The sequence below is a fragment of the Charadrius vociferus genome, unplaced genomic scaffold (genome assembly GCF_000708025.1).
Source record: "Charadrius vociferus isolate BGI_N301 unplaced genomic scaffold, ASM70802v2 scaffold585, whole genome shotgun sequence".
Classification (NCBI taxonomy): Eukaryota; Metazoa; Chordata; class Aves; order Charadriiformes; family Charadriidae; genus Charadrius; species Charadrius vociferus.
The window spans coordinates 1,009,570-1,032,696 of NW_009648642.1; the positions used below are offsets into that span (position 1 = coordinate 1,009,570).

The 23,127-nt window shown below is 44.6% G+C and overlaps 2 protein-coding genes across 2 annotated transcripts in view; one reads left to right on the forward strand and one right to left on the reverse strand.

Moving 5' to 3' along the window:
- Window positions 1-16,747, reverse strand: part of LOC104287661 (major facilitator superfamily domain-containing protein 1-like) — a 45,745-nt gene extending 28,998 nt beyond the window's left edge. The window contains exons 1-2 of the mRNA XM_009886386.1: window positions 16,619-16,747; window positions 6,142-6,232 (exon numbers count right to left, since the gene is read on the reverse strand). Of these exons, the coding sequence (XP_009884688.1) occupies window positions 6,142-6,232; window positions 16,619-16,747 (220 nt within the window). The remainder of the gene's footprint in view (window positions 1-6,141; window positions 6,233-16,618) is intronic.
- A 3,592-nt stretch (window positions 16,748-20,339) lies between these two features.
- The window catches only part of LOC104287662 (C-Jun-amino-terminal kinase-interacting protein 3-like), an 11,579-nt gene continuing 8,791 nt past the window's right edge, over window positions 20,340-23,127 (forward strand). Inside the window, exons 1-4 of the mRNA XM_009886388.1 lie at window positions 20,340-20,376; window positions 21,189-21,321; window positions 21,564-21,624; window positions 22,467-22,587. Coding sequence (XP_009884690.1) covers window positions 20,340-20,376; window positions 21,189-21,321; window positions 21,564-21,624; window positions 22,467-22,587 — 352 coding nt within the window. The remainder of the gene's footprint in view (window positions 20,377-21,188; window positions 21,322-21,563; window positions 21,625-22,466; window positions 22,588-23,127) is intronic.

The window sequence follows — 23,127 nt, forward strand, 5'->3', positions numbered from 1 at the left end:
CCGACAGCACATCGCGGGCCTGACGTCTGTGCTGATTCGGGGGTTGGAAAATGCTGCTTAAAATCGGTGATTTCTGCGCAGCCATGCAGCTGTCAGCAGTCAGCTATTTAGTCAGAGAAAAAAATTACCTTTAGAATATAACATCTGGTTTTTGAAACTTGTTTTTACCCAAGCTATCCTTGAACCTTTAGACAATAGTTTCCCAAGTTAGCAGGTGCGGTGTCCGGAGCACGGCCTGCTCCCGGAGAGCACCCCATGCTGCGGGGCCGGCAGCCCGGTCTGAGAGTGCTCGGGAGGAGAGTGAACCCCTCAGAGGAAGGGAATGAAAATCCTTGGGTTGCACAAGGACTCGGATGCAGACAAAACAGAGGGGGGAGGTCACTCATGCTCTGTCTTGCTCCTACACCTGCGCCTGTCTCTGCTGAAACCCAGAGCATCTTCTCGACCATGGATGAGCACTGCGAACTACAGCGTTTGCTGTTTCGCCTCTTGAAGTGACAGTCTGTGGGCTGGGGTAGAGCATTGGTGGTGGAAGAAGTCCATCCCCACCACGTCATCCTCGTTGCACTACGCAACTTCTTTAAAAGCGGGTTGCTTTTTTCCATCTTTTAGACTAGGAGATGGCTAAAGGTTTAAGATTCGGTACTCTTACTAGGAGTCAAGTTCTGATTTGACAAGGGGTAATTAATGGACTAGCTTTTAAACTGGAGAACAGTGTGATGCACCGTGCAGTTTTTTAACAGACGTGTTCTTGTTGCTTAGTAATCACGTGCAAGGATCTTGCTGGCTTGGTGAGGAGGATGCTTGTGGCCCATTACTAATACTGAAAGTGAGAGCCAGTTGATTAATGTGTTAGTCCTGGGTTTTAATTATGTAGTAATGGAGTAATAAGTAATCTTTAAAATTCTTTTGAATGCATGTAGGGATTGAAGAACGATTCTGAGTATGTGAGACTCTACTTATTAAATATTGCATAGAGACAGTATTGTGCAGTTTCTGAGATTTTTTCTTTAAAGTGCACTGCTTATGGGGAAAAAAAATAAGACTACAAATGGGGAGTGGAACAGTCCAGTTGGAATGATCTTGCATCTTTGGACTGGGGTGGATTTCTATTCTTGACTTCCTAGCTACAGGATGTGTTTTCTGGAAGCAAATGTGACAACAGTTACATTCCCTGCAAGGAAACTTGGGAACCATGACAGAATACTGTTTGCTGAGATTTAAAAAGCACTGATGATGATGATACTCTATCGTCCTTACGCACAGCTCAATGTAAGCAGGGAAAAAAAGAGTCTCCAAGGAGACTTGTTACCAAAAAGGATTAGATAACATGCTTTTTATGAGAACAAATGAGTATTCTGCCGCTACGTAATCCCCATTACAAGGTCATATATGGAACATATGGCTGTTCTTTCCCTCTGTGCATAACAAAAAGTATATTATTTGTCTGCACCCGTTTCCCATATGCTGTAAGCAGTAAGTTACATGTTGTGGAGGTGAAAATCTGTGTATTACAGAGAATTCTGACCTCCACCAGATAATGGTAAATGATGGAAAAACAGAAGAATGTTTTTCCCACCAGAATGTGCATTGCTGTTCTGCAGCACTGCCCATAGTAACCAGGGAAGGTCCATCCCACTTCCCGAGCAGTGTTCAGCCTCCTGTGCTGTACCTCAAGTCTGGGGGTGAGAGCTTCACTTTTAAGTGGGAGGATCCTCCTCTGGGAACAGAATTTGACCCCATCTTGATTCTCCTCTGCGTACAAGTGCTAATTACAACAAATAAAGTGACGCTGAGAGGCTGGGAGTTGGAGATGAAAAGCGTTCTTCTCTTGCAATATCATGTCAGAAGACGCTGAGTTATAATTACTTTATATTAGTTTATTAATTTCAAAGTAATGGAAACCAGAAGTGGGCATTGTTCTCTGGCGTAAAAATGTGCATTGTATTGTCTTGTTACCACCACTGCAGAACCATCAAATCTTGCTGTTTTGTCTTTATGCAGAAATTGTGCACAAACAGGCTCTATAGGTACATTTTGTTATGCTAGGGCTGTTTCTAACAACTTTCATTTCACCTTTGCTAAACACCATGAGTATTCCTTCTCAATGTTCTTCTGTCTCTTTCTCTAAGGTGATTCTATATATTATCTTTTAAAACAATCTTTGCCAAGAGCAGATTATTGCTTTGTTTTCTAAACACCTAGGCTGCAGAGTGACTCTGTAGTTTCCACTTGTCCTAAAATAGGACAGCAGGAGCACCTAGGCAAGTGGATTGAAAATAGAAGTTCCATGAAATGGGACGGTGCTGTCGGTCTCTGCGGTTATGGGGCTTAGTACACAACGTTTCAGTTTTCCCTGACCTCCAAGCTACTGAAGATGTGGGACTGCTCCGGATTTTCGGTGCTTTTGTTTCCTTCCATCTGTGTTGTATTACGTATGAACACAGGGTAATTTTCACTGGCATGGTATGGTGTTTGTGGGGTCACAGCATTGTTTAGTTTGGTGGTTACCTCCTGACACCACCTCGTCCAGCACCCTCTGCTCAAGCAAGCTGAGCCGGAGCAGGTTGTCCAGAGCTGCGTCTGGTGAGAGCTTGAGCATCTCCACAGATGGAGAGTCTCCAACCTCTCTGGGCAACCTGTGTCAGTGTTTGACCCCCCTCACAGTAAGGAAGTGCTTCCTTGCATTCAGATGGAATTTTGTGTGGTTTAATTTGTGCCCATTGCCTCTTGTCCAGAGAATAGTCTGGCTCCCTTATCCTCCCTCCCAGACCGCACGTGGGTCTGGGGCAGGTGGGCCCAGCTCTCGTTAGCCTGTGCAAATGCCATCTCTTCCTCGTGTCTGCTCAGAACACATATTGTGGTAGAGCTGGGACGAGGAAAGGGTTAGGGGACACCAGCAGAAACCCCCAGGGACAACAAGCTTTATTGAGTCCACTCTTAATGAGACATTTTGTTTTATGTAAGTGGCTTTCTTAATGTTCCGATTTTTCTTCCCTTGAAGAAAACCACCACTGTGCACCCTAAGTACTGGTTTCTGCAGAGATTGTTGGTCATGTTCGGACACTGGTTCCAAGATTAGCATGCACGTGTAAATGCACATAAAAGCATTCACGGACGGGAAGCACAGAAGCACGAGGCCGGTTGGCGTACATTAGTGTTGCTTCTTGGAGGTCAGAAAAGCAAGGCAGATCTCTGCCAGGCATGGAGGTGGCCTTCTGACCTCTCGTTGCATGCAAACTGCTTCCAGTGAAATTTCCTGCATCGCAAGGGAATGGTGGTGGCTGTCCAAAGAAACAAAAAGTGTGTTAATAGCAAAGTAAGATCTTGGTCGATGGATCTGCAGCATCAGTTAATGCTCATTAGAATTTTTTAAACAGATGCTCATTTAACATGTGTATATGTATGGTAAAAAGCTACGTACCTGGTGCTGGTTAGGAGGTCTGACCCCCTTGTGAAAGGCTTTTGTAGCCTGTATTCTGCGCTACGGCAGTCCAGCACCTGGAAGCGACCTCCATTGGAAAGTGGTTAAAGAAACTTGTCTCAGTAAATGTGGCTGTTGTTTCAAAATGACGATTCTTCTGCCTGTGGTGGTAGGTGTGTTTCCAGGCAGGTGGCGCTGCCCGCATCAGTGTGACCAAGCCTTTCGTTGGCTCTGGGAGTGAGGAGCCAGCGTGTGACTGCGTGGCAGAGCCTTGCAGGCTGTGGTTCTCAAAGACTTGTCTTGCTGTTGGACCCAACTGAGAGGTGAGCAGTGCTGCTCTGACCTGCCTGGTGATGGGACGTGAGCTTTGGCAGCGCAGGAACCCCTTGAAACAGTGTGTGCTGCTGTGTGTGACATTCCCAGTGGGCTGGTTTTTGAGTTGTTATCTTCTGGGCTTCCCCATGGGTATATCTGTGCTCTGGGTACTTTCACAGAATCACAGACTGGTTGAGGTTGGAAGGGATCTCTGGAGGTCATCTGGTCCAACCACCTTGCTCAAGCAGGGTCTGCCAGAGCAGGTCGCCCAGGACCGTGTCCAAGAAGCATTTGGGTATTTCCAAGGATGGAGACTCCACCACCTCTCTGGGCAACCTGTGCCAGTGCTGTCACCCTCACAGTAAAGAAGTTTTTACTCCTTCAGAGGGAGTTTTCTGTGTTCCAGTTTGTGCCCATTGCCTCTTGTCCTGTCACTGGGCACCACTGGAAAGAGCCTGGCTCCGTCCTGCCTGCACCTTCCCTTCAGGTATTTATATACATTGGTGAGATCCCCCTGAACCTTCTCTTCTCCAGGTGCTCCAGCCCCCTCATCATCCTTGTGGTCCTTCACTGGACTTTCTCCAGTATCTCCCTGTCTCTCCTATGCTGGAGAGCCCAGCACTGGACACAGCACTCCTGGTGTGGCCACACCAGTGCTGAATAAAGGGGAAGGATCACCTCCTCTACCTGCTGGCCATAGTCGAGAACACCATTCGCCTTCTTTGCCGCAAGAGCACATTGCCAGCTGATGTTCAACTTGCTGTCCACCAGGACCTCCAGTTTTCTGCCAAGCTGCTTTCCAGCTGAGTGGCCCCAGCACATACTGGTGCTTGGGGTTGTGCTTCCCCAGGTGCAGCGCCCAACAGAGATGTGGACTGGAAAAGCCCTTTGCTGGCATTGCCACTGTGGGACTTGTGTTCGAGAGACACCTGAGTGTCATCCTTCCCTACCTCCAAAAAAAAGCAACACCTCCATCTTCTGATGGCCATCACTCCCTCCTTATGGCTTCTGCATTGCCACCACCTCCTTATGGTGTCTGCATTGATGTTTGATATGATAGGCACGTTCACTTACCAGTATTTTATTTTTATGTAATAAGATGCCTCCAGTGTTTTGTTTGAAAATCAGCGGGCCGCGTTTTGGGAAGAGATGGTCCTTAGTGAGAGGCACGCACTTTGGTTGCCTCAGGTTTCTTTGTGGCTTCAGGTACTTAAAGAGCTCTCCAGCGGGGTGGCAATATCACAAGTTCACTCACTCCTACCTGCATCTCAAAGAACAGGTAGGATACTTTAAATATTTAAATAAGTTAATTAATACTTTAAATATTGTCCCTCCCTCCTACACTAATTCGCTTTAAGAAGATGGTGAAGAAGGGTGATAAAAGTGATGCTCTGTGCTCCAACCTCTGGTGTTCTCCACTGAGAGCTTTTTCCCTTTCTGCCTTGTATTTTCTTTCCCTGTGAAACAAATCGCAGCTTGGGAAGGCACTTTCTGTTTTGCCTACCTGAAACCTGATCTCACAAATAGCTGATTAATGGGACTTTACGCAGCTTGATGGTGACCTCATAGCATCCAAGGAGGAAAGCATTTGGGAATAGCAGATACCAGATAAAGAAAGGCTTTGCTTATCACGTGGATCCTTTCCACTGAGTGCAGCTGAAAGTAACTGGCAAGCATGAAATGCAGACTTAGTGCACAGCCGTCTGTGTACAAGGTCTGTCTCTGTGTTCTTCAGCCCATCTTCCTCCATTCCTGGAGCCTGCGGGACACTGTCAGATTTCACCAGCAGAATGAGAAGCAGGATCTGTGTCGCTATTAGAGTGTTCTTCCAATTTACCTTAAGTCCTCTTTTGCACTTGCCTTGATTTACAAAAGCTGTTGGTCCTGGAGAAACTAGATTCTTCATTTTCCTGAAAAGTGCTGTGATATTTGTAATGGTTTTTTTTTTTCTACTGAGCATGCAAATGTTAGATTTCCTATTTATGATACTTCCCTCCTTACTTGTTGTAAGGTTCCAAAATATATCCATTTAATTGTTCAGAAGTAAAAAGCAACGCAAGTGTGAGCATCTGTAAAGTGATCTCGTGTCTTCTGGGTGAGACAAAATTTTATATCTTGAGGATATTAATCATCTTTTCTCATTCTTCTCCTATGTCCTTTGTCAGTGATATTACTTGAACACGATTCAGAATTAATCACAGTATTGCAGATTATGATTAAAACTCAACAACTGAAGATAATAATATTAACTCTGTATACTTAAAAAGTAAGCAACAACAAAAAGTGTTTCTGGAGACCCCTGTGTTTCAAATTCCTATCTGGGTAGGCAGTGTTAGTTACAACGATTCTGATTTTCTCCTTTCCCTCTTAGATGGTAAGGTAAACGCACTAGCCATCCTTACCGATAGTGACGACCTCATCACTGCTTTGGTCTACGATCAGCACGTCCACCGTGTGAAGGATGGTAATCTTTGGATTCTGAGCATGCCTTTCCTTACAAAAAATTACAGCAATAAAAGTAAATGGGATTGTAAGCCAACGGTTTAACATCCCGTTGCATGTCTCCTGATGCAGGACTAGGATCGATGTTAATGCAAATAACAGTGATAGAAATAATTCTTTCCTGCCCCTGAAGGGGAAGTAGGGGCATTTGCTGGGAAATAATTCCATGGTGCCTTTTCTCTACTCGGATGTAAGGGTCGAGAGCTGCCTCTGCAGTGGGAGGTGGGTTTTTTGCAGCTCTAGATGGGCTCCTGCCCTGTCCCTGCCAGCGCAGCACCAGGGAAGGCACCCTCTGCAGAAATTTAAGAGCAGCAGCCACTCTCCTCCCTCTCCACAGTACGATTTTAGTGTTATGGCAGTCTGCCCTTTTTTATTTGCTTCCTTCTTTGTGCGTCGCTCCACTGGGAGTAAGGCGGGTCGGCATGTGATAGGGTGTGGAGCGGGGGCAATGGCGCGCATGAAACCCAGGCTGGCTGCAGTGTGGTGTCCTGAAAGATGCAGAATGTGCCGGGCTGTTCCCGGGACCTTGTCTCCCACGGGATCTGTCTCGGTGGTAGACTAGTCAGCGCTGGTTTGGAGGTGCAGGAGAGAGATGTATCATAGAATCATAGAATGGGTTAGGTTGGAAAGGACCTTGGAGAGCATCGAGTTCCAACCTCCCTGCCATGGGCAGGGACACCTCCCACCCGCCCAGGTTGCCAAAGGCCACGTCCAGCCTGGCCTTGAACACCTCCAGGGATGGGGCCTCAACAACCTCTCTGGGAACCCTGTTCCAGTGCCTCACCACCCTTAAAGTGAAAAACTTCTTCCTAATGTTTAATCTAACCCTGCCCTCTTCCAGTTTATATCCATTCCCCCTCGTCCTGTCACTACGTGCCCTAGTAAAAAGTCCTTCCCCAGCTCTCCTGTAGCCCCTTTAGGGACTGGAAGGTTGCAATAAGATCTCCCCGGAGCATTCTCTTCTCCAGGCTGAACAGCCCCAACTCTCTCAGCCTCTCCTCATAGGAGATGTGCTCCAGCCCTCGGATCATCCTCGTGGCTCTCCTCTGGACATGCTCCAGCAGGTCCATGTCTTTCTTATGTTGAGGACTCCAGAGCTGGATGCAGTATTCCAGGTGGGGTCAGCACAGTATCCTGTGCTGCTGAGATGCCAGGCTGGTCTGATGGAGGGGTACCAAGTGGGTCAAATGCAGACTAGGAGCTAAAACACAAGATGTAATGCTTTGGGGTGAGTCGGAGGAAAAAATGCTCTTAGAAATGCAGAAGCAGCTTGTCCTTCCCTCTACTTTTTTTTGGTCTTTTCCCCATAAAAAGTTCATGTGCACAATGCTTTTTTTCTTTAGTGTAAAAACTATAGATTTTTTTAGCATATTAGAGATGTTGTTATAGGACAGACAGTTGCTGCAAAGCCACTTGCTACAACTGCTTGATTAGAAATTCTGAATTTTTCTAATAAATGGTATAAAGTCTAAACTGATTAGATGAAGTGAATTTGGAGAGTCTTCGGTTTACAGGTTTTATTAGTTTAAAGAAAGCTAGCAAAATCGATTTGTGACAGGCAATAGAAACTGACCATATGATCTGTATTTCTAAGTCACTTCTCTATGAGGAGTCAGGCTTTCCAAACGTAATGCCCATCAGTCCTTGCCATCTGGTAACCTTACTTTATTCTCACTAATCTGGGAGGAGAAAAAATCTATATCCAAACACAGATCCTTCACACAAATCCTCTTTATGTCACTCAAGCTTATGGAACTTATTAATATTAATAAATATCAGTGTGTGTTATTAAAAATTACCTTTAAAATTAATCTTAGTGAGCACAATGTGCTGTTACTTTATTTGAAGAGCAATTCATGATAATATTCTGGATGTTGGTTATGATCAAGTGGAAGTGTTCAAGGCCAGGCTGGATGGGGCTTTGAGCAACCTGGTCCGGTGGGAGGTGTCCCTGCCCATGGCAGGGGGGTTGGAAAGAGGTGATCTTCAAGGTCCCTTCTAACCCAAACCATTCTATGATTCTGTGATGATCTGGGGTTGTGGTCAGGTTTCCCCTCAACAGGATTTCCCCCATAAGTCAAATTGTAAACCTCAAGCGGGCTTTGATGAGGAGCTTTTTTACTTTTTCTTGTGATGAAATGAAGCAGGCTTACTTCGTGGTCACTTTCCGAGTTCATGGCTCTGCATGTGGATTTTTCAAGGATGTTGTTGGGACGTGCTAGGTGTATGAAGGCAGAACTTAGCATTGGGGTGTCAGGAGGTAGAATTGCAAGAGAACAGCCAAGAAAATCTGGGAAGATTCGGACTTAGTACCGTTTCAAACAAATTTAAATAACTGTGGTGTCTGAAGTTTCAAGAAAACTCCCTAGCCAGTCTTCGCTTTTCTGAGAATGGTGCCATCTTTCATCTAGCAGAGGCACCCTGGCACCTTTGCTCTTCCTCTCGCTTGCTGAGGAGGATGAAGATGGCGCACAACTCCATCCTTGTCGGTTGTCATGGTGCCTCTGACAAGTCACAGCAGGCTAGATTGTTTCATGCCACTGAGGAGGAAGCGTGGGGTGTCCCAGGCAAGAGGAGCTGCTCCGTTACTGTTCATCCATCAGACCATCAGTCTGAGGTTGCACATTGATGTCGAGAAGATTGACAGCTAATCTGCATGTCCAGGGATGCCACGCATGGACCTTGACAAACACTGCCATTTTTCTGAAAATCCCTTCTTTTCTTCAAGGGGGTGGTCAGCCTTCAAAATTGATGCATTGGGTGTGGTATTCTGTTTGTCTGCAGTTCACTTTGCCGTCTCTTGGGCTGCAGGGTGTCCAGAATGGTATCCTTGGAGGTATGTCTTGCTTTCCAGGACAGATTGCTTTAGTTCAGGTATCAGTGTGAAGCATTGGACCTTCTGCTTCTGAACTGGATGGTGATGTGGTCTCCGCTGGTTGAGGACAGCTGCTGGTGTCTGCTGTCTCTCCCAGTGCCCTGATTTGAAGGAACCCGCTCAAGGCAGAATGCGATGCTCAACAGGGTCTGACAACAATTTCAGGCTCTTATTTTTCTTTCCCATTCCGCCTGGGGCTTGGCCATCCCAACCTCAACCACTCCGCATTGCAGCATGAAGGCTAGTTGCCTCTCAGTGCTAGAGCAGACCTGCTCTTTCCCCTGGAGAGGGGAGGCAACGAAGCAGCACCAGAACAGGTTTGCCTGCCTTTCCACCTGCAGGGTTTTAGGGAAAGGTTTTCCCGTCTAACACATGCTGAGTTTCTCCCAAAAGGTAATTGTACATAGTAATTGCAAATCCTAATTTAAAACAGGAAAATTAACTAATCTGTTAATGATTGGTTATTTTCAAGGTGTATGGCCCAGAGGCACTTTAGCTTTTTACCCTCTTTTGTGGAGTCTGTCTGGATTTTTGGTTCTGGAATTCTGTGCTTGAGAAATGGCCGAAAGGGCTCACGTGCAGCGCGTTGGTGAACAGCACATTCGGAAGAAGTATACAACGTGATGTAGAAGAACTCAGTTAAGGAGAAGTACCTTTCCCTTCCCACTACAAGAGAGGTGTCATCTCAGGATGTTTACAGTTCTCTTTCACCAATCAATGGTTGCTTTGGAAAACAACCCAAATAAATGTTTTGCTTGAGCTAAACCAGAATCCTCTATTTTCTTATTTAGTTGTTAATCATTGTGAAATACATTGTGTCTCGCAGACAGTGGGACACTGGGACATGTGTTTAAAGAACAAGCAATCTAAATTCAGCATGTCACAGCAGACGGAGGTGGGGAGTACAGAAAGAAGTGCGTGGTGTGCGCAGACATGCATGTCTGCGTGCGCTGGACTAGAAGATGGTGAAAATGGCTGGTTACTCAACGTGGCACATCTCGTATACCGAGTTACTTTAGAGCTGCAGTTGAGAAGGCAGGTGTCAGTTTTCAGGAGAAACCTCCCTAAGCTGGGGAGTGGGTAGGTGGTGTTCATTGTAGAGCTGCCTGTGGTGGTAAAATTAAGAGGAATCTGGTGCTCTCAGCATTTATTTTGGTGCATGTTTTCCTCCAGTGTTACTTAAGGAACCTGTATAGATTGTGTTTCAGAGTATCAGAGCTAAAATCAGAGCGAGTGTTTTCAGACCTAAGAGATTTTCAAGTAACTGATACATTAAGTAGCATTTTTCTTATTAAATCTTAAGGAGTTTTATGTTTCATGGTGATGATGGCATTAATTGACTGCCTCTCTCTGGGGCTGCCTTCCAGTTTCACTACATTTTTTGTTGCTAAGTTTCAATATTCTCCCCGGAAGCACATGGAATGGATTTTTTTTTTTTTTTTGCTAGTGACATGTCCACTGATTTATATTGGGTATAATGGAGTATTTTGGATGTGTTTCTACACGTGGTCTAAATTTGGCCTTCCAAAATCGAGTTATAAAGCCCATTTGAAGCTCTACTAGAATGGAAAGTAGCCCTACCTCCAATAGGAGGGTTAAATTCCAGCCCCAAGCTGTCTTTCAAAGACAAGTTGTTTCTCACTGGTTCCATGCGATTGGGCTCTATGTATGTATAAAATAACCAGGTACAGTATTTACACACATATACTTAAGAAATTACATTAGTCCTACTTCTGACTGTGTTTTGATTTTATTAGAAAATGGTAAAAGACTTTGTTAGAGAAATAATACTTTGTCATTTGAACATAACAGTGTTCAACAGATACTACCGTACTTTCACATTCCATCTCTGAGCATTTATGTTTAAAAGCACATTCAATTTAAGCTAAAATGTTATTTTTATCCATTGATTTGTATATACCTGTACTAGGTGCCTTCTCCCTTCAGAAATCTCCTCTACTTACTGGTGTAACTGGAGAAGTCTGCTTTGAAGGGGCTTCCCAGCACGGTGCCTCTGGATCTGCACAGGGGACATGGAGCTTGTAGTGGCCCGGCTGCAGGGGGGTCTCTGGTTTCACCAGTTGTCTTCTCTCTGGAGGTCCCACTCCAGCAGAACACCTGGCACGCGTTGAGCTTCAGGGACACCACAGGCTCCATGGACTACCATGCTGATCGTGGCCATGGTGTTGGGGTTGACCACCTGGTGGTGGCTGGCAGCTTCTTTGTTTCCCTGGTGGCTGTGGCTTCAGCAGGGGCTGTACCCCCGTTCTGGGTCCCCGCCGTGGGCGTGCAGGCAGCAGACCTTGCCCTTCCCACCAGCCTGCTGCCTGTTCTGCCGGAATCTCGATGGCTGCTCTGCGGCTCGCTTGCACGGTGGTCTTTGGCAGATCTACTTTGCTTTGTTACAATTTTTTAAATCTGTAAAATAATGATTTAAGCACCTCTCAGGATAGTTACGTGTTTTAACACAATTTTTCATCACAGCCACCTTTTGTAGCAGCATTAAGTGCAATTGCAGCATCTTTGTAGTTCTAGTTATTTGAAACACTGCCTACATTTTACCCACCTTAGTCTCCCCTCCCTGGTTTCTTTCTTTTTTTTTCCTTCAGCTGGGTGACTTTTGTAGTGTGTTGCCTTAGTTGGATCAAAATTGCCACATAATTTGCGCCATAATTCCAGATACTGAAATGCATGAAAGTACATTTTAGACTTCGCAAAGGAAGAAAAGTTTACATTACTAGGTTGCATGATTTTGATTTTTTTTTCCTTTTTGTTCCATTAATATTTGTTTCATTATCCGTTGTTATCCATGCTCTTTCTGTTCAGCGTTGAAAACAGTGCATTGGTATCTTTTATCTCTCTGAATGGAGGCTTGTGCTAAGCTATGCAGGAAGCAGAAGACTGTGACTTCAATAATGCAATGTCATACATGAAAAAAATTTAGAAAGAAAGAAAAAAACAGGGAGGCAAGAGTTTGGATAGCAGTTGTTGGGTGCTCTCCGCTTGCTGCGCTTGTGGTATGATGATCGCTATGATTTGGGAGAAAACTAACATCTACTCTCTTGAAATAAGGAAAGTTATCTTAAACTAGTATTTACCATGTAGTTTTACTGAGGATGCCTCTGCCCAATTGTCCAGCTTTTGTAGTACAGCCTGTTGTGGAAGCAGAGTGTGAAGCAGGAGGTCTGCGCGTGTCATGATGTGATGGGCGGCCAGCATCCACTCAACCTGTTGTTTTAATCCTGAATGGTCTATTACTGTATGTTTATACACACATGCACATATAAGGTAATATTAATATTAAGTGTGTATGTAGCTACAGTATGTCTAGTTATAGCGCTGGGGACTGTCTTGGTTTAAGTTGAGATACTCCAGACTTGATTCCTACAGACTTCTTACCGCATGGTTATTTTTGCACCAAATCTGGAGCTGTTTTGCCTCTAGCGTTCTTAGAAAGACACCTACTCTTAATTAAAAAACTTAGGACAATAACACTGAAAGGGACTTCCTGAGTCAGCGTGTCCCGTCCCTCGGTATTGCAGGCAACTGAGTTATATAATCCCTTTCATAAATGTATCATGCTTTGTCTTAAAACCACGAGTTAAATCTCCTGCCTCTACTCTTCTGGAAGGTAACCTTCTAAATTGCAGTGGAGGGTTTTTTTTTATTCGTGGCCTGGTTTTACTGTTTGTTCTTGTGCCAGCATTGTCCTTTACTATTAGTAAGCTTTCTCTCGATCAAATATTTATGTCTTTGCTGTGTTAATGGAAACTGGTCCTGTCCTTAGTTAATGGACAGTCCTGTTCCAAGTTAATGGAAACTTGGTCTCTGTTTGCAAGGTGTTGGAGCCAAGCTGTGTTCCCTCACCAAAGCAGACGGATGAACTGGCCTGTGCCACACGTCCTGCTAGCACGGAGGTGTCCGTGTGTCACCTGGCCAGCCTGGCCTTGTTCTACAGATTCACAGAATCACAGAATTTTCAGAGTTGGAAGGGACCTCTAGAGATCATCTAGTCCAACTCCCCTGCTCAAGCAGGATTGCCTAGAGCACATCACTCAGGACTGCATCCAGGCGGGTTTTGAAAATCTCCAGAGAAGGGGACTCCACACCCTCCCTGGGCAGCCTGTTCCAGTGCTCTGTCACCCTAACTGTAAAGAAGTTTTTTCATGTGTTGGAACGGAACTTCCTATGTTCCAACTTGCACCCATTGCCCCTCGTCCTGTCTCATCCGCCTCTTCCTTGAGTAACCCTTTGCCACATCTGGTGCTTGGGTTGATCCTCCCTGAGAGGTAGGAGGAGTAATAGGTGGTTTTCCAGGTACCTCTTTCCAGTGCTTCATGCGGTGGCATGACACTCTCCTGGGAGTGCCCCCGTGTCACATTGCCTTTTCCAAAGTCCTAGTAATAAGATTCACCTTCGTTAGCATGGTCCGGTGCAGCCTGTGTGACACGGAGTGGCAGGAGGCAGCAGCATGTTCGTCTCCTCTCTGCCCTCCTAACGCTGCAGTTTTATCTGGCCCAGAGCACATCACCGTGGCACCTGGTTAACTAATCGTTCTGTCATCAGCTCCTTCCTCTCAACCCTCTTCATCACAGCAGAAATGGCTGTCCCTGTGTGCGTGCCCTCGTGCTCCTGTGCTCCTCCGTCCTAGTATCACTCTGGTCTTCAGTATGATCCAGTTCTTCCCCTGTGTTAGTTTGGTTCTTTTTAGTGCTGACAGCAACTCCTGGAGTTCTTCTCAAAACTGCCCTGAGCACAGCCTTGTCACGTATTTCCATCGGCAGGCATGGCCAACAAGATCTCAACAAGATGTCATCCGCAAGACTTCACAGTTGCACCTCCTTTCTTGTTGGCCATGCTTGCTGATGGAAATAAGTGACAAGGCTGTGCTCAAGGCAGTTTTGAGGACTCCTCCACTAGCAGCTCATCGCTTCTTTGTGCACCCCTTTCCTCCACCTCATCTTCTGTCCCAAGCAAGCATGTGGTCAGTCCCACTGGGAGATGTGAGCGGCAAGACGGGCGAACTCTGGGTCCCTGGCAGAGCTGGAGCAGGGTGGAGGGTTTGGGAGGGTCCCCTCTGCCTCTCATGGCTGTACTCTAGGACCAGGCCTACTTCATGGAGAGCATCTTAAGGGAAAAGGGATCTTCCTTTGAAAAAAGGCTCAGATCTCTTGGAATAGGAATATAGGAGATGGTAATCTTTGCATGAATCAACAAAAAAATACATTTCTTTCACAGGAGGCGTTCAAAGACCAATCTATGACTGTAGAGTATCTAGCAGATAGAAGATATCTTTTTTACTAATTGAAGTTAGCAACAGGAACAAAAGTCTTTATCTACAAGCTCTGCAGAGGTAAAGGAAATGTTATTTCACTAGAAGGGTGTATGTTTTTGCGGAGATGGAAATGTTCCTTCAGGAGAGCATTTGTCATTGAAGAGAATAGCAAAGATTCAGACACAGAGCACAGCTCAGAGCGTCTTGCCATCACAAAACTGTGTGTCCTTCTGGACTAACAAATTCTAAAAACTAAGTTAAAAATACAGTGAAGATGGCATTATAATGTGTCAGAAAAAGTAGAAAGGAGGAGAAATGGGTTGTTCTCTTTTAGGATATTTTGGCTGTTCTACTAATAAATGGCCTTATTCGCTGTCAGCTTTATTTGTGATTGGAGACCTCAGCCAAGGAAGACTGATACTTATTTTTCTGTATTAAGTGCATATTTATGTGTAAGCATCTTTATGTGAATCAGTGTTATGTATCTTAAGTATTCAATATAGTTATTAATACAATCATGCATTCCTAATATAAAACACCTCCTGGTCCCAAGGCTGATGTGTAACATAAGTTGTACCATGAATATGGTTTGAACTTCGGGCCAAGCTCTGCAATGAAAATATAAGAGTTTTTATGCCACAGCTGTCACAACTGTGATTGAGTAATTGCTGAATACACCACAACTGGGGAACCCCGTGGAGTAGAACAAGAGACAGTGGAGAACAAAGTTGTGATTTGCTGAGTTTTGTGGGAAGTGCAGGATAAGATTTTGTACAAGCACGAAATTTGAGGTGGTAAACTAATGATCTGTGAGTTTTAAAAAGTGTGGTGTAGTCAGGGGTTTAAAATTGTTGATTGCTTCATTTCACAGCTGCAGCTGAACTTCTTTCCGGCTTGTGGCCTGTCTGCTGTTTGTCAGTGCACTTGTGGGAGTGTTATAGTTGGTCTTTTAAATTATGTCTTATAAAACTAATACTTGAGATAGCATCTTCATGTTTGTGGTAACTAAGATCCTTCTGAGATGGAGAGGAGATGGGCTGTTATTAGAATTTACACTTACTGATTGATGGCATATTTTCTTGTGGCACAGATGCTGTTTGGGGTCTTTTATAGGGATTACACATATATTAGTGTTTCACTGCACGTCGATACTACTGGGGAGCATCCAGGCTGCAGGGGGACCTGTGGTTTGCTCTTCAGGTGCTGTGGCTGGGTTTGACCTGGGTCACACGGAGAAGGGTCTTCTGAAGGGAAGGACTTTCCAGGAGAAAGGGTAGGCATTGCTCGGAGCACCCTCAAACCCATGGGTCTGTCACCTTGGAGCACTGAAGAGCCAGCTGAGTGACTATCAGGTGAAAGGCAAGGTGTCCCTTTTTTACCTGTTAGTGAAACTCTGCTCTCAGGGAGCCCAAACGTTCCTAAAATTCATGTCATGTGAGATATCGCACATTGGAAACTCAGGTATGCTTTCATCACTGTGTGGGCTGGTGGCTGAATTTTTCTATTTGTGTGAGGGTAGATTTCAGCTGTTGAGACCAGCCAGGGAGAGCAGCTTTAAATATTTGCAAAACCTTTGTTTTCACAAGGGAAACACTGCATATGTCTGTACTGACTCTCTTCTTGATAGGAACTGGGAATGTTTTCATGCAATTGAAGTTAAGTTAACGTTCACATAAAGTAGACAAGACTCGATACCTTTATCTTCTACTTCAGCTTTGCTGAATATAAAATTTATATAAAATGCCTATAGGGATAAAAATCTGAACATCTGTTCATAGTTTGAGATTTTTAACTCTTTATTTTTACACAGCTCTCTAATGCTCTTCTAAAAAGTAGCTGCCTCAATGCACACTGGCTCATAAGGTGAGAAGCAGAATTCCCTTGATATCAGCTGTTGAAATGGAAGTTATTTCCTGAGGGAGCATTTTGCTGATGACCACCGTATTTCTGAGAATTGGCTTAATGTAAGGATCTTTTTTGTGAATTTAACAGCCTGTTCCTGAAGCTCTGGCACAGTTGGTATCCAACTGTGGCTGTTGCCTGTGCAGGATCTACAATAAGAATGTGTGACGCGATGATTTGAGTGTCAAACACAACATGGTAGATTCCTGCTTCGTAAGGAAGCAGTCTCTCTTCCTGAAGTTGCTGTTGAGGGCAGTGGCTCCTGTTAAGAGCGCAGGTGGGGGGATCTCACGGGGAAGAGCCCTCCATTGTTTCACCAACAGACCTCTGCTGCTCGGCGGATGGCGCTGCCGGGCAGGTGTTCCTCGCTTCTTTGCACAGCAGCTTCTCCACCCGGGGTACCGCCACCTCCTGCTGGCGCAGGGGCGAGGGGATCCGTCTGGGTGACCCCCATCAGCGCCGTTGCACGCACCGCCAGCCACCACAGATTAAGGCCATGTAGTGAGATCTCTGCGCGGATGTGCCTCTCTGGCTCTCTGCTTGGTTTATCACTAGTGTGATGTGATGATTTCTGATTATATGCTGCTATTTTTAGTCCCGCTCTTCCTTTGCAACAGGCAATAAAGCAGCGAGCCAGGCGGTCTGCATTGTGCCACTGCTTTGCAGAGGAATGCTCATTCTTTCACCTTAAGATGGTTTTATGCTAGATATTTTCCCTGCAGAGTAGTGTGTGAGCCATTGTTGTTTGTCATAATCCTGGGTTATTACAGACCAGTTATCCTGCTTGAAATCTGGGGATAGAGGCTAGCAGAAAAAAAATCCATGTGACTAATTTTATATATAGCAGTTTCATACTCCAGTTTTCTTAGCTCACTGAGGTTATTAGCTGTGTAAATGTTCATATTCAGAAATTACTCTTTGAAAGCAAGCGTAGGGGCTCTGGAAAAATTAGTTAAAATAATAAAAATTAGTAAAAATATTAACCACTGTGTCAGCCTTGCTATTAAGAACTACTGGGAGCATGGACTGTTTGTTCTTCCAGTGCACCTATCTACTTTGTCATAGTGGGATCAAAACTTTTTCTTAACCATCAGTGGAATTATCTGGTTCTTTTTATTTCTGTTTTCTAAATGTGTGTACTGCATCTCCATAAAGATGGAGCTGGGAATGGTGGAATCACGGAGCAGTGGGTCTGAACTGAGCTTCGTGCAGTGAAACCGTCGGAGGAAATCAGTTGCAGCACCAAAGGAGAAACCCCTTGAAATTAAGGGCAGCTCAGAGCAGCAAGTTAAGCCCCCTGATTCTTTGCCAGCACCATTTTTGGGGTTTTTTTTGCCTCTTAGCAGCAAATTTGCATTTCAGTTTTTAAACTTAGTGCCCTGGGCATTTTAAGCTCTGCTGTTTGAGCTTGGGGTTTTTTGGTTGTGGTTCTTTTTTTGGCCCGCTCTTACCCTGTTAAATATTTAAGGTAATGAAGCAAGAATAGTATCTGCAGTATCTGCCTCCAGTAAGTCATTGGAATTTGTACACTGGAATTTCTGGGGCCAGAAGTATGAATTTGATTCATGTGAAAATTCTTTTCCATTATGAAGGCTTGCTGATTTTAGTTAGCACCCAGAGAGACATGGAGCTTCAGAATCTTTGTGCATCAAACTGCAGCATTTAGATGGGATGGGCTGTGCACAAACTTAGATGAAAAACACACAAAACGAGTAAACCAGATGGATTTTTTTTTTCTATTATAACTGTTTTGGTGCTTTTTGTAAATATTACAGGCAGAAAATGTTCAGATGGGAAAGTGACTTTCAAGTTAGTGTCCCCTCTGCTGGTTAATTTTGGGGAGGTTTAAAAGGTCAGGGTGAAATCTTGGTCCTGGTCAAGCTCCTGAGAATGTTCCCACAGCTACAGTAGTGACAGGATTATACCCCATCCCCATGAAAAAAGTGGAAAATGTGAAATGCCAATGGGTGTTTACTTACCAAGCTTCATTCACTCAATAATATGGGTTTGGTGTTAAAACATAACTGCCTCTGTGAGTCTGGTTAATAAAAAAAAAAATTAAAAAAATTGAAGTACTTTATTCAGCTTGTGTTCTGTGTTTCTGCTGCCCTGGTACGAGTTCCTAGCAGCATGGGGTTGGTGCAGAGAGCACGGTGGGGTGGGGGACTTGCTGCGTGCCAGGGGCTGTGGCTGGCCGGCTGAGTGAGGGCAGGAGAGGGACTGCAGCCCACCCCAGCAGTGCTGCTTGGCCGGGACCACCTGCAGCCATGCGCTGCCGTCCGCGAGCCGCAGTGTGAGGACCATGGCACAGCATCATGGGGTAGAGGAAGCACTGCCTCTGCTGGCTCTGCCTCGGGAGGCTGTTGCTCACTAGAGTAGTACAGATGTGCCCGAAGTGCCTGTTTTCCCCACGCTGCTGGCACCGCTGGGGTGTGCCTGGGGATGTGCTCGTATTCCTCAGCAAGGTCATGTCAGTCTCTGCTGCTTTTAGCGGCTAGTAAGGCTCTTCCCTGGCTGCTGTATGAAATGTCTGCTGCTCGCTTATTGGCAAAAAAAAGAAGCCTGCCTGAATACGCTGATGAGAGCTCGCTTGTACCACGAAGGGTGAGCGGTGGGGACATCGTGTTGTGCTAAGCCATCTCCTCCATCAGGAGCATGCTTGCCTCGGGGACGGCCCTGGCAGTGAAACCTCTCCTCCTCGTCCTGCTGCTGTGGCTGTTCACTCCTCTCCGGATCTGGGGCTCTTCCTGCTCTCGGACCTTCTGATGCCGAGGGAGAACCTCCGGTGAGATGGCTTCTGATGCAGGAGCAGCGGAAAGGTGCTTCAGAAACAGGGAGAGCAAAGAGCCCCTGCGTCCCTGTGCAGAAATGCTGTTGTTCGATCTCATCGGCAGATGGAACAGGATGTGCTGCAATACCTTTATCTGAAATGCTGTTCTTCCCTGAGATACTTAGGGTAATATTAATTTTTAATATTGTTGTCTCTATGTCTCTTTCTTCTCCAAATGGTTAATTGATTTCTAGTTTTCTATTTCTTTGATTACTTTGAGATTGCAAAATAGACAGGACTGAGTAAGAAGACTGAGCCGTATTTGCAGAAGACTTAATCTTTCACTTTCCTCTGAATTAAACCGAAACAGCAGTAGCAAATCCAGGAATCCTATTAAAGATGACCTACGTAGTGGGAATAAAATTGGGCTTGTACCTTCTTTAGCTTCCTAATTTACTGTCGAGAAGTCTGTGAGTGTTTTCCTTAAAGTCCATTCATTTTTATTGCTGCTAAAAACCTCATTCTTGGATGATCCTGGCCTGGATGGCATGGGCTTGGATGGAGAACTAGGAGCATCTCGAGCCAAGAGGGGTGGGTAAAGCTGAGCCAGTGTGATGTGATGGGGATTTAGCCCTTGGCTGTAATTAAAAGGGTTCATCAATAGAGCTTTAACGCAGAGTGGTTCCAGCAAAACCCTGCGAGGAGATGGAGATTATAACCAGGAAAATAGCTCTTTTGTTGGTGTAGCTTCTGTCAGTCCTCCAAACGGAGCAAGTTAAATTGCTGCTTCTCTAGGTCTCTTGCTCGGTGTAGCTGTGTTGGATAGGATTTTTTTTTTCTTTCTTTCTTTTTACTCATTCTGAAATTATATTGCTGTTCTGGAAAATGTTTCAAGAATAAAACTGGAAGTTTATGAAGCAGATTGCTTTATAAATTTCTTAATATCCATAAAATAGATTGCTGGAGATTTGTGAGTGACTAAGCAATTTCAATGTTTAATTGACATCTCAGAGAAAAAATGCTCGCTTAAAAATCTAAAACCTTGTACAGTCTTAAAATTTAATAAAAAGGTAAATGTTTAGCCACTGAGATAACTCCTTTATAGTGGAAGAAATGTATTGGCATTTCTGGTATTTCTAGAAAATACCGGTGGAAAACAACCATAAGGGGAAAAAAAAACCCTTATTGCAATAAATTTGGGCAGGAAGGAAAAGAAAGTTAAAAGCCCAGTTAAAGGTTAAAGGCACTGCAGAACACGAGTGCAGGAAAATGAGACATGGCTAAAATGCATTTGATTGTTTCTGTAAATACAGGTATGTAGGAATGAAAACTGACTCATTGTTCAGATTAATTTACTGACCAGTTTTAAAAGTCTGCGGGAATAACAGATGATGTAGCCTTTCACTCTACAGAGAGAAGATCCCGTTCACAAACATAGTGATGGCTCCAGTGTCACTACTAATTATTCCCCTAAAAATCATAGGAAATATGCACAGGGCTTATCCTGAGAATGCGGCAAATACTGTGCATATTGTTTCATGTGCAGAATTTAACAACATAATCTTATTGTGCATTTAAATGCATTCGTTTCCCTGGGAATCTTCTCCAAAAATGATTTTCACCAGAGTCTGTGTCTTTTAGAGTACAAAGAGGCTTCACTTTGTTAAATTGAAGTTGCGATGTCCCCTTGAGCAGCGTTATTTTCAGAGAGCACCACTTTCCCCTCTGCAGAGTACAGAGGAGCGCAGGCTTTTCTTCCCCAGTGTCCATACTTGTAGAAGGAGGAGATTTCGGCCAGCCGATGTGCAGGGCTGGGAGCAGAGCACCCTTGTGAGAGCCTCATAGCCCCTGCGGGCTCCTCTGTAAACATCTGTAAACATCTTACAGGTAGGTTAGAGCCCCCTCGGCTTTATTTGCTGCTCGCTCTCATCCTCTGCAGCTCTGAATCCAGGGCTGCTCCTGCCCGCAGTCCTGCTCTGGCTGCTCAGCGGATAGGTTTGTGTTTCAGAGGACTGGTTGGTGCAGACAACTCTGGTTTAGCTTCCTCTGATGTAGCTGTTCAGGAGTAATGTAACAAGACTCAAATTTTTGGGTTTGTAAGGCCAGGATACGACTTATTCTGAAGGTAGCAAGATAGCTTTAGTGTCCTACGGCATTGTAAGCGTGGTGGGACTGTGCTTTACACGTCAGGAGCGTTACGAGAACCAGCTCAGTTTCTGTGTCCAGAAATATGGATTATGGGTCATTATTGCATATGGGTATGCGTTAGTGTTTTGTGCAGAAAAACTCGTGACCATGTATAGCACAAGAACCAGGCTTGCTTAACTATACTCAGAGATTGGAGGGTGCTATTCACTTTCCAGGGACCCTGTTTAGTTCAAATATTTCATGAAAGGAACTGTGACTACAGCTCTTACCAAGAGTAATGTGTATTATCAATTCACTACAGTAGAGCTAAATTCAGCGTTCCACGTTTTAATTTTCTTCGCTGTGCATGCAGTGAACGGCTAAAGCTCCCAGGTCAAAAGCGACATTTTACAGAAATGATAACCTGCAATCAGGTATTTTCTGTTGTGTTTTCATCATGAAATGAGTATATCTGTAAACGTCTTTGCTGCAGCCCAGTGTTCTGTGCAGGAGTCACCACTGCTGTGTGCACAGATGCCACGTTGTTGTTGCTAATGAGAGCAGCAATGATCCCTTCCCTCCCTTTGTTGCCGAGAACAGCTACCCAAGCTTTTTACTTCTCGGTATAAATTTGTGAAATTCTGCCGCGAGAATCTCCTCTGCTGCCTGTTTCCCCCCTGCTGCCCTCAGCTCCCACACACCGCTGAGGTTTGCTGGGGTTTGCTGCTGGGGCAGGTCACTGTCGCTGGGGGCAGAGGCTGCTCTCATCTGCCCACACTTGTGGATACGCTTTCCACAAGACTCGCACAGTTCTGCAAAACTTACCCACCACGTGAATCATAGGTGAAGCTCTCCAAAACTCCACAAATAGAAGAATTGGTCTGCAGGTTTCTGACGTGTATTTGTAAATATATGACCATAGAATTAGAATTTGTCTTGTCTGACATCAAATTAACAGGAATCAAGATTCAGCCTGGCATGAGGAAGAACAATGAAGATGATAGAGTTGTGCTGGTTTACATAACTCACGTTGGACCATAGTTTATGTATTAATTATGCATTAAATATAGCTAACACTTTCTCACATATAATAGTCTCTTCAGCTTGATTAAATGCTATTGTGCTAATTACAGTACTTAAAAAATCTTATTTCCTGTTTCGTAATTTATATTGTCTCAATTTTTCTTTCTTTGTGAGGAGAGGAAGTCATATAGGGCAAACACATTTTACATTTATTCCTCATCCATGCCTCCTTCTCTGCTTCTTCCCTATTCAGAAGTTTATAGAGTTCGAAGATGCACTGGAGCAGGAGAAGAAAGAACTACAAATCCAAGTGGAACACCTTGAATTTCAGACTCGACAGCTGGAGCTGAAGACCAAAAACTATGCAGATCAGAGTAAGCAAAAGTTGTACACCAGACATGATAATACACTTTGCCTTCCACACACATATACACATATACATATACTTTGAAAATATTTTTCATACTTTTTGTGTGTTGTAATGTAATTTACGCAAACTCTGAAATAACTGGTTGTCCCTTACTTTGTTATAAAATTCTGAGTCTTCGAAAGGATGGGATGTATCCACACTAACTTAGTAGAGGCTTCATTGCTTCTCTTGTGTGGAGCATGCTCAGTCTCTCCAGGTGCAAGATTTGGGCCATTGGTGAAGCTTCAGAACCTGGTTTCCAGTTTCTTCCTGTCCCTGAGTAGACCCTCTCATTTTTTTTCTCATATGTACATACACATTTATTTGTTTGCTTGTTTATTTGTTTATTTTTACAAATACTTCCATAACACGTGCAGCCCTGTTCTGTTGGCTGAATTTCCCCTCAGAATTCATTGGTGTTTTGTCCAGTACTCCTGCTCCTCACATAGCCAGAGGGGCCCATCCTAGAGGATAATTTAAATTGTCAAACTAGGCCTCTTAGGGG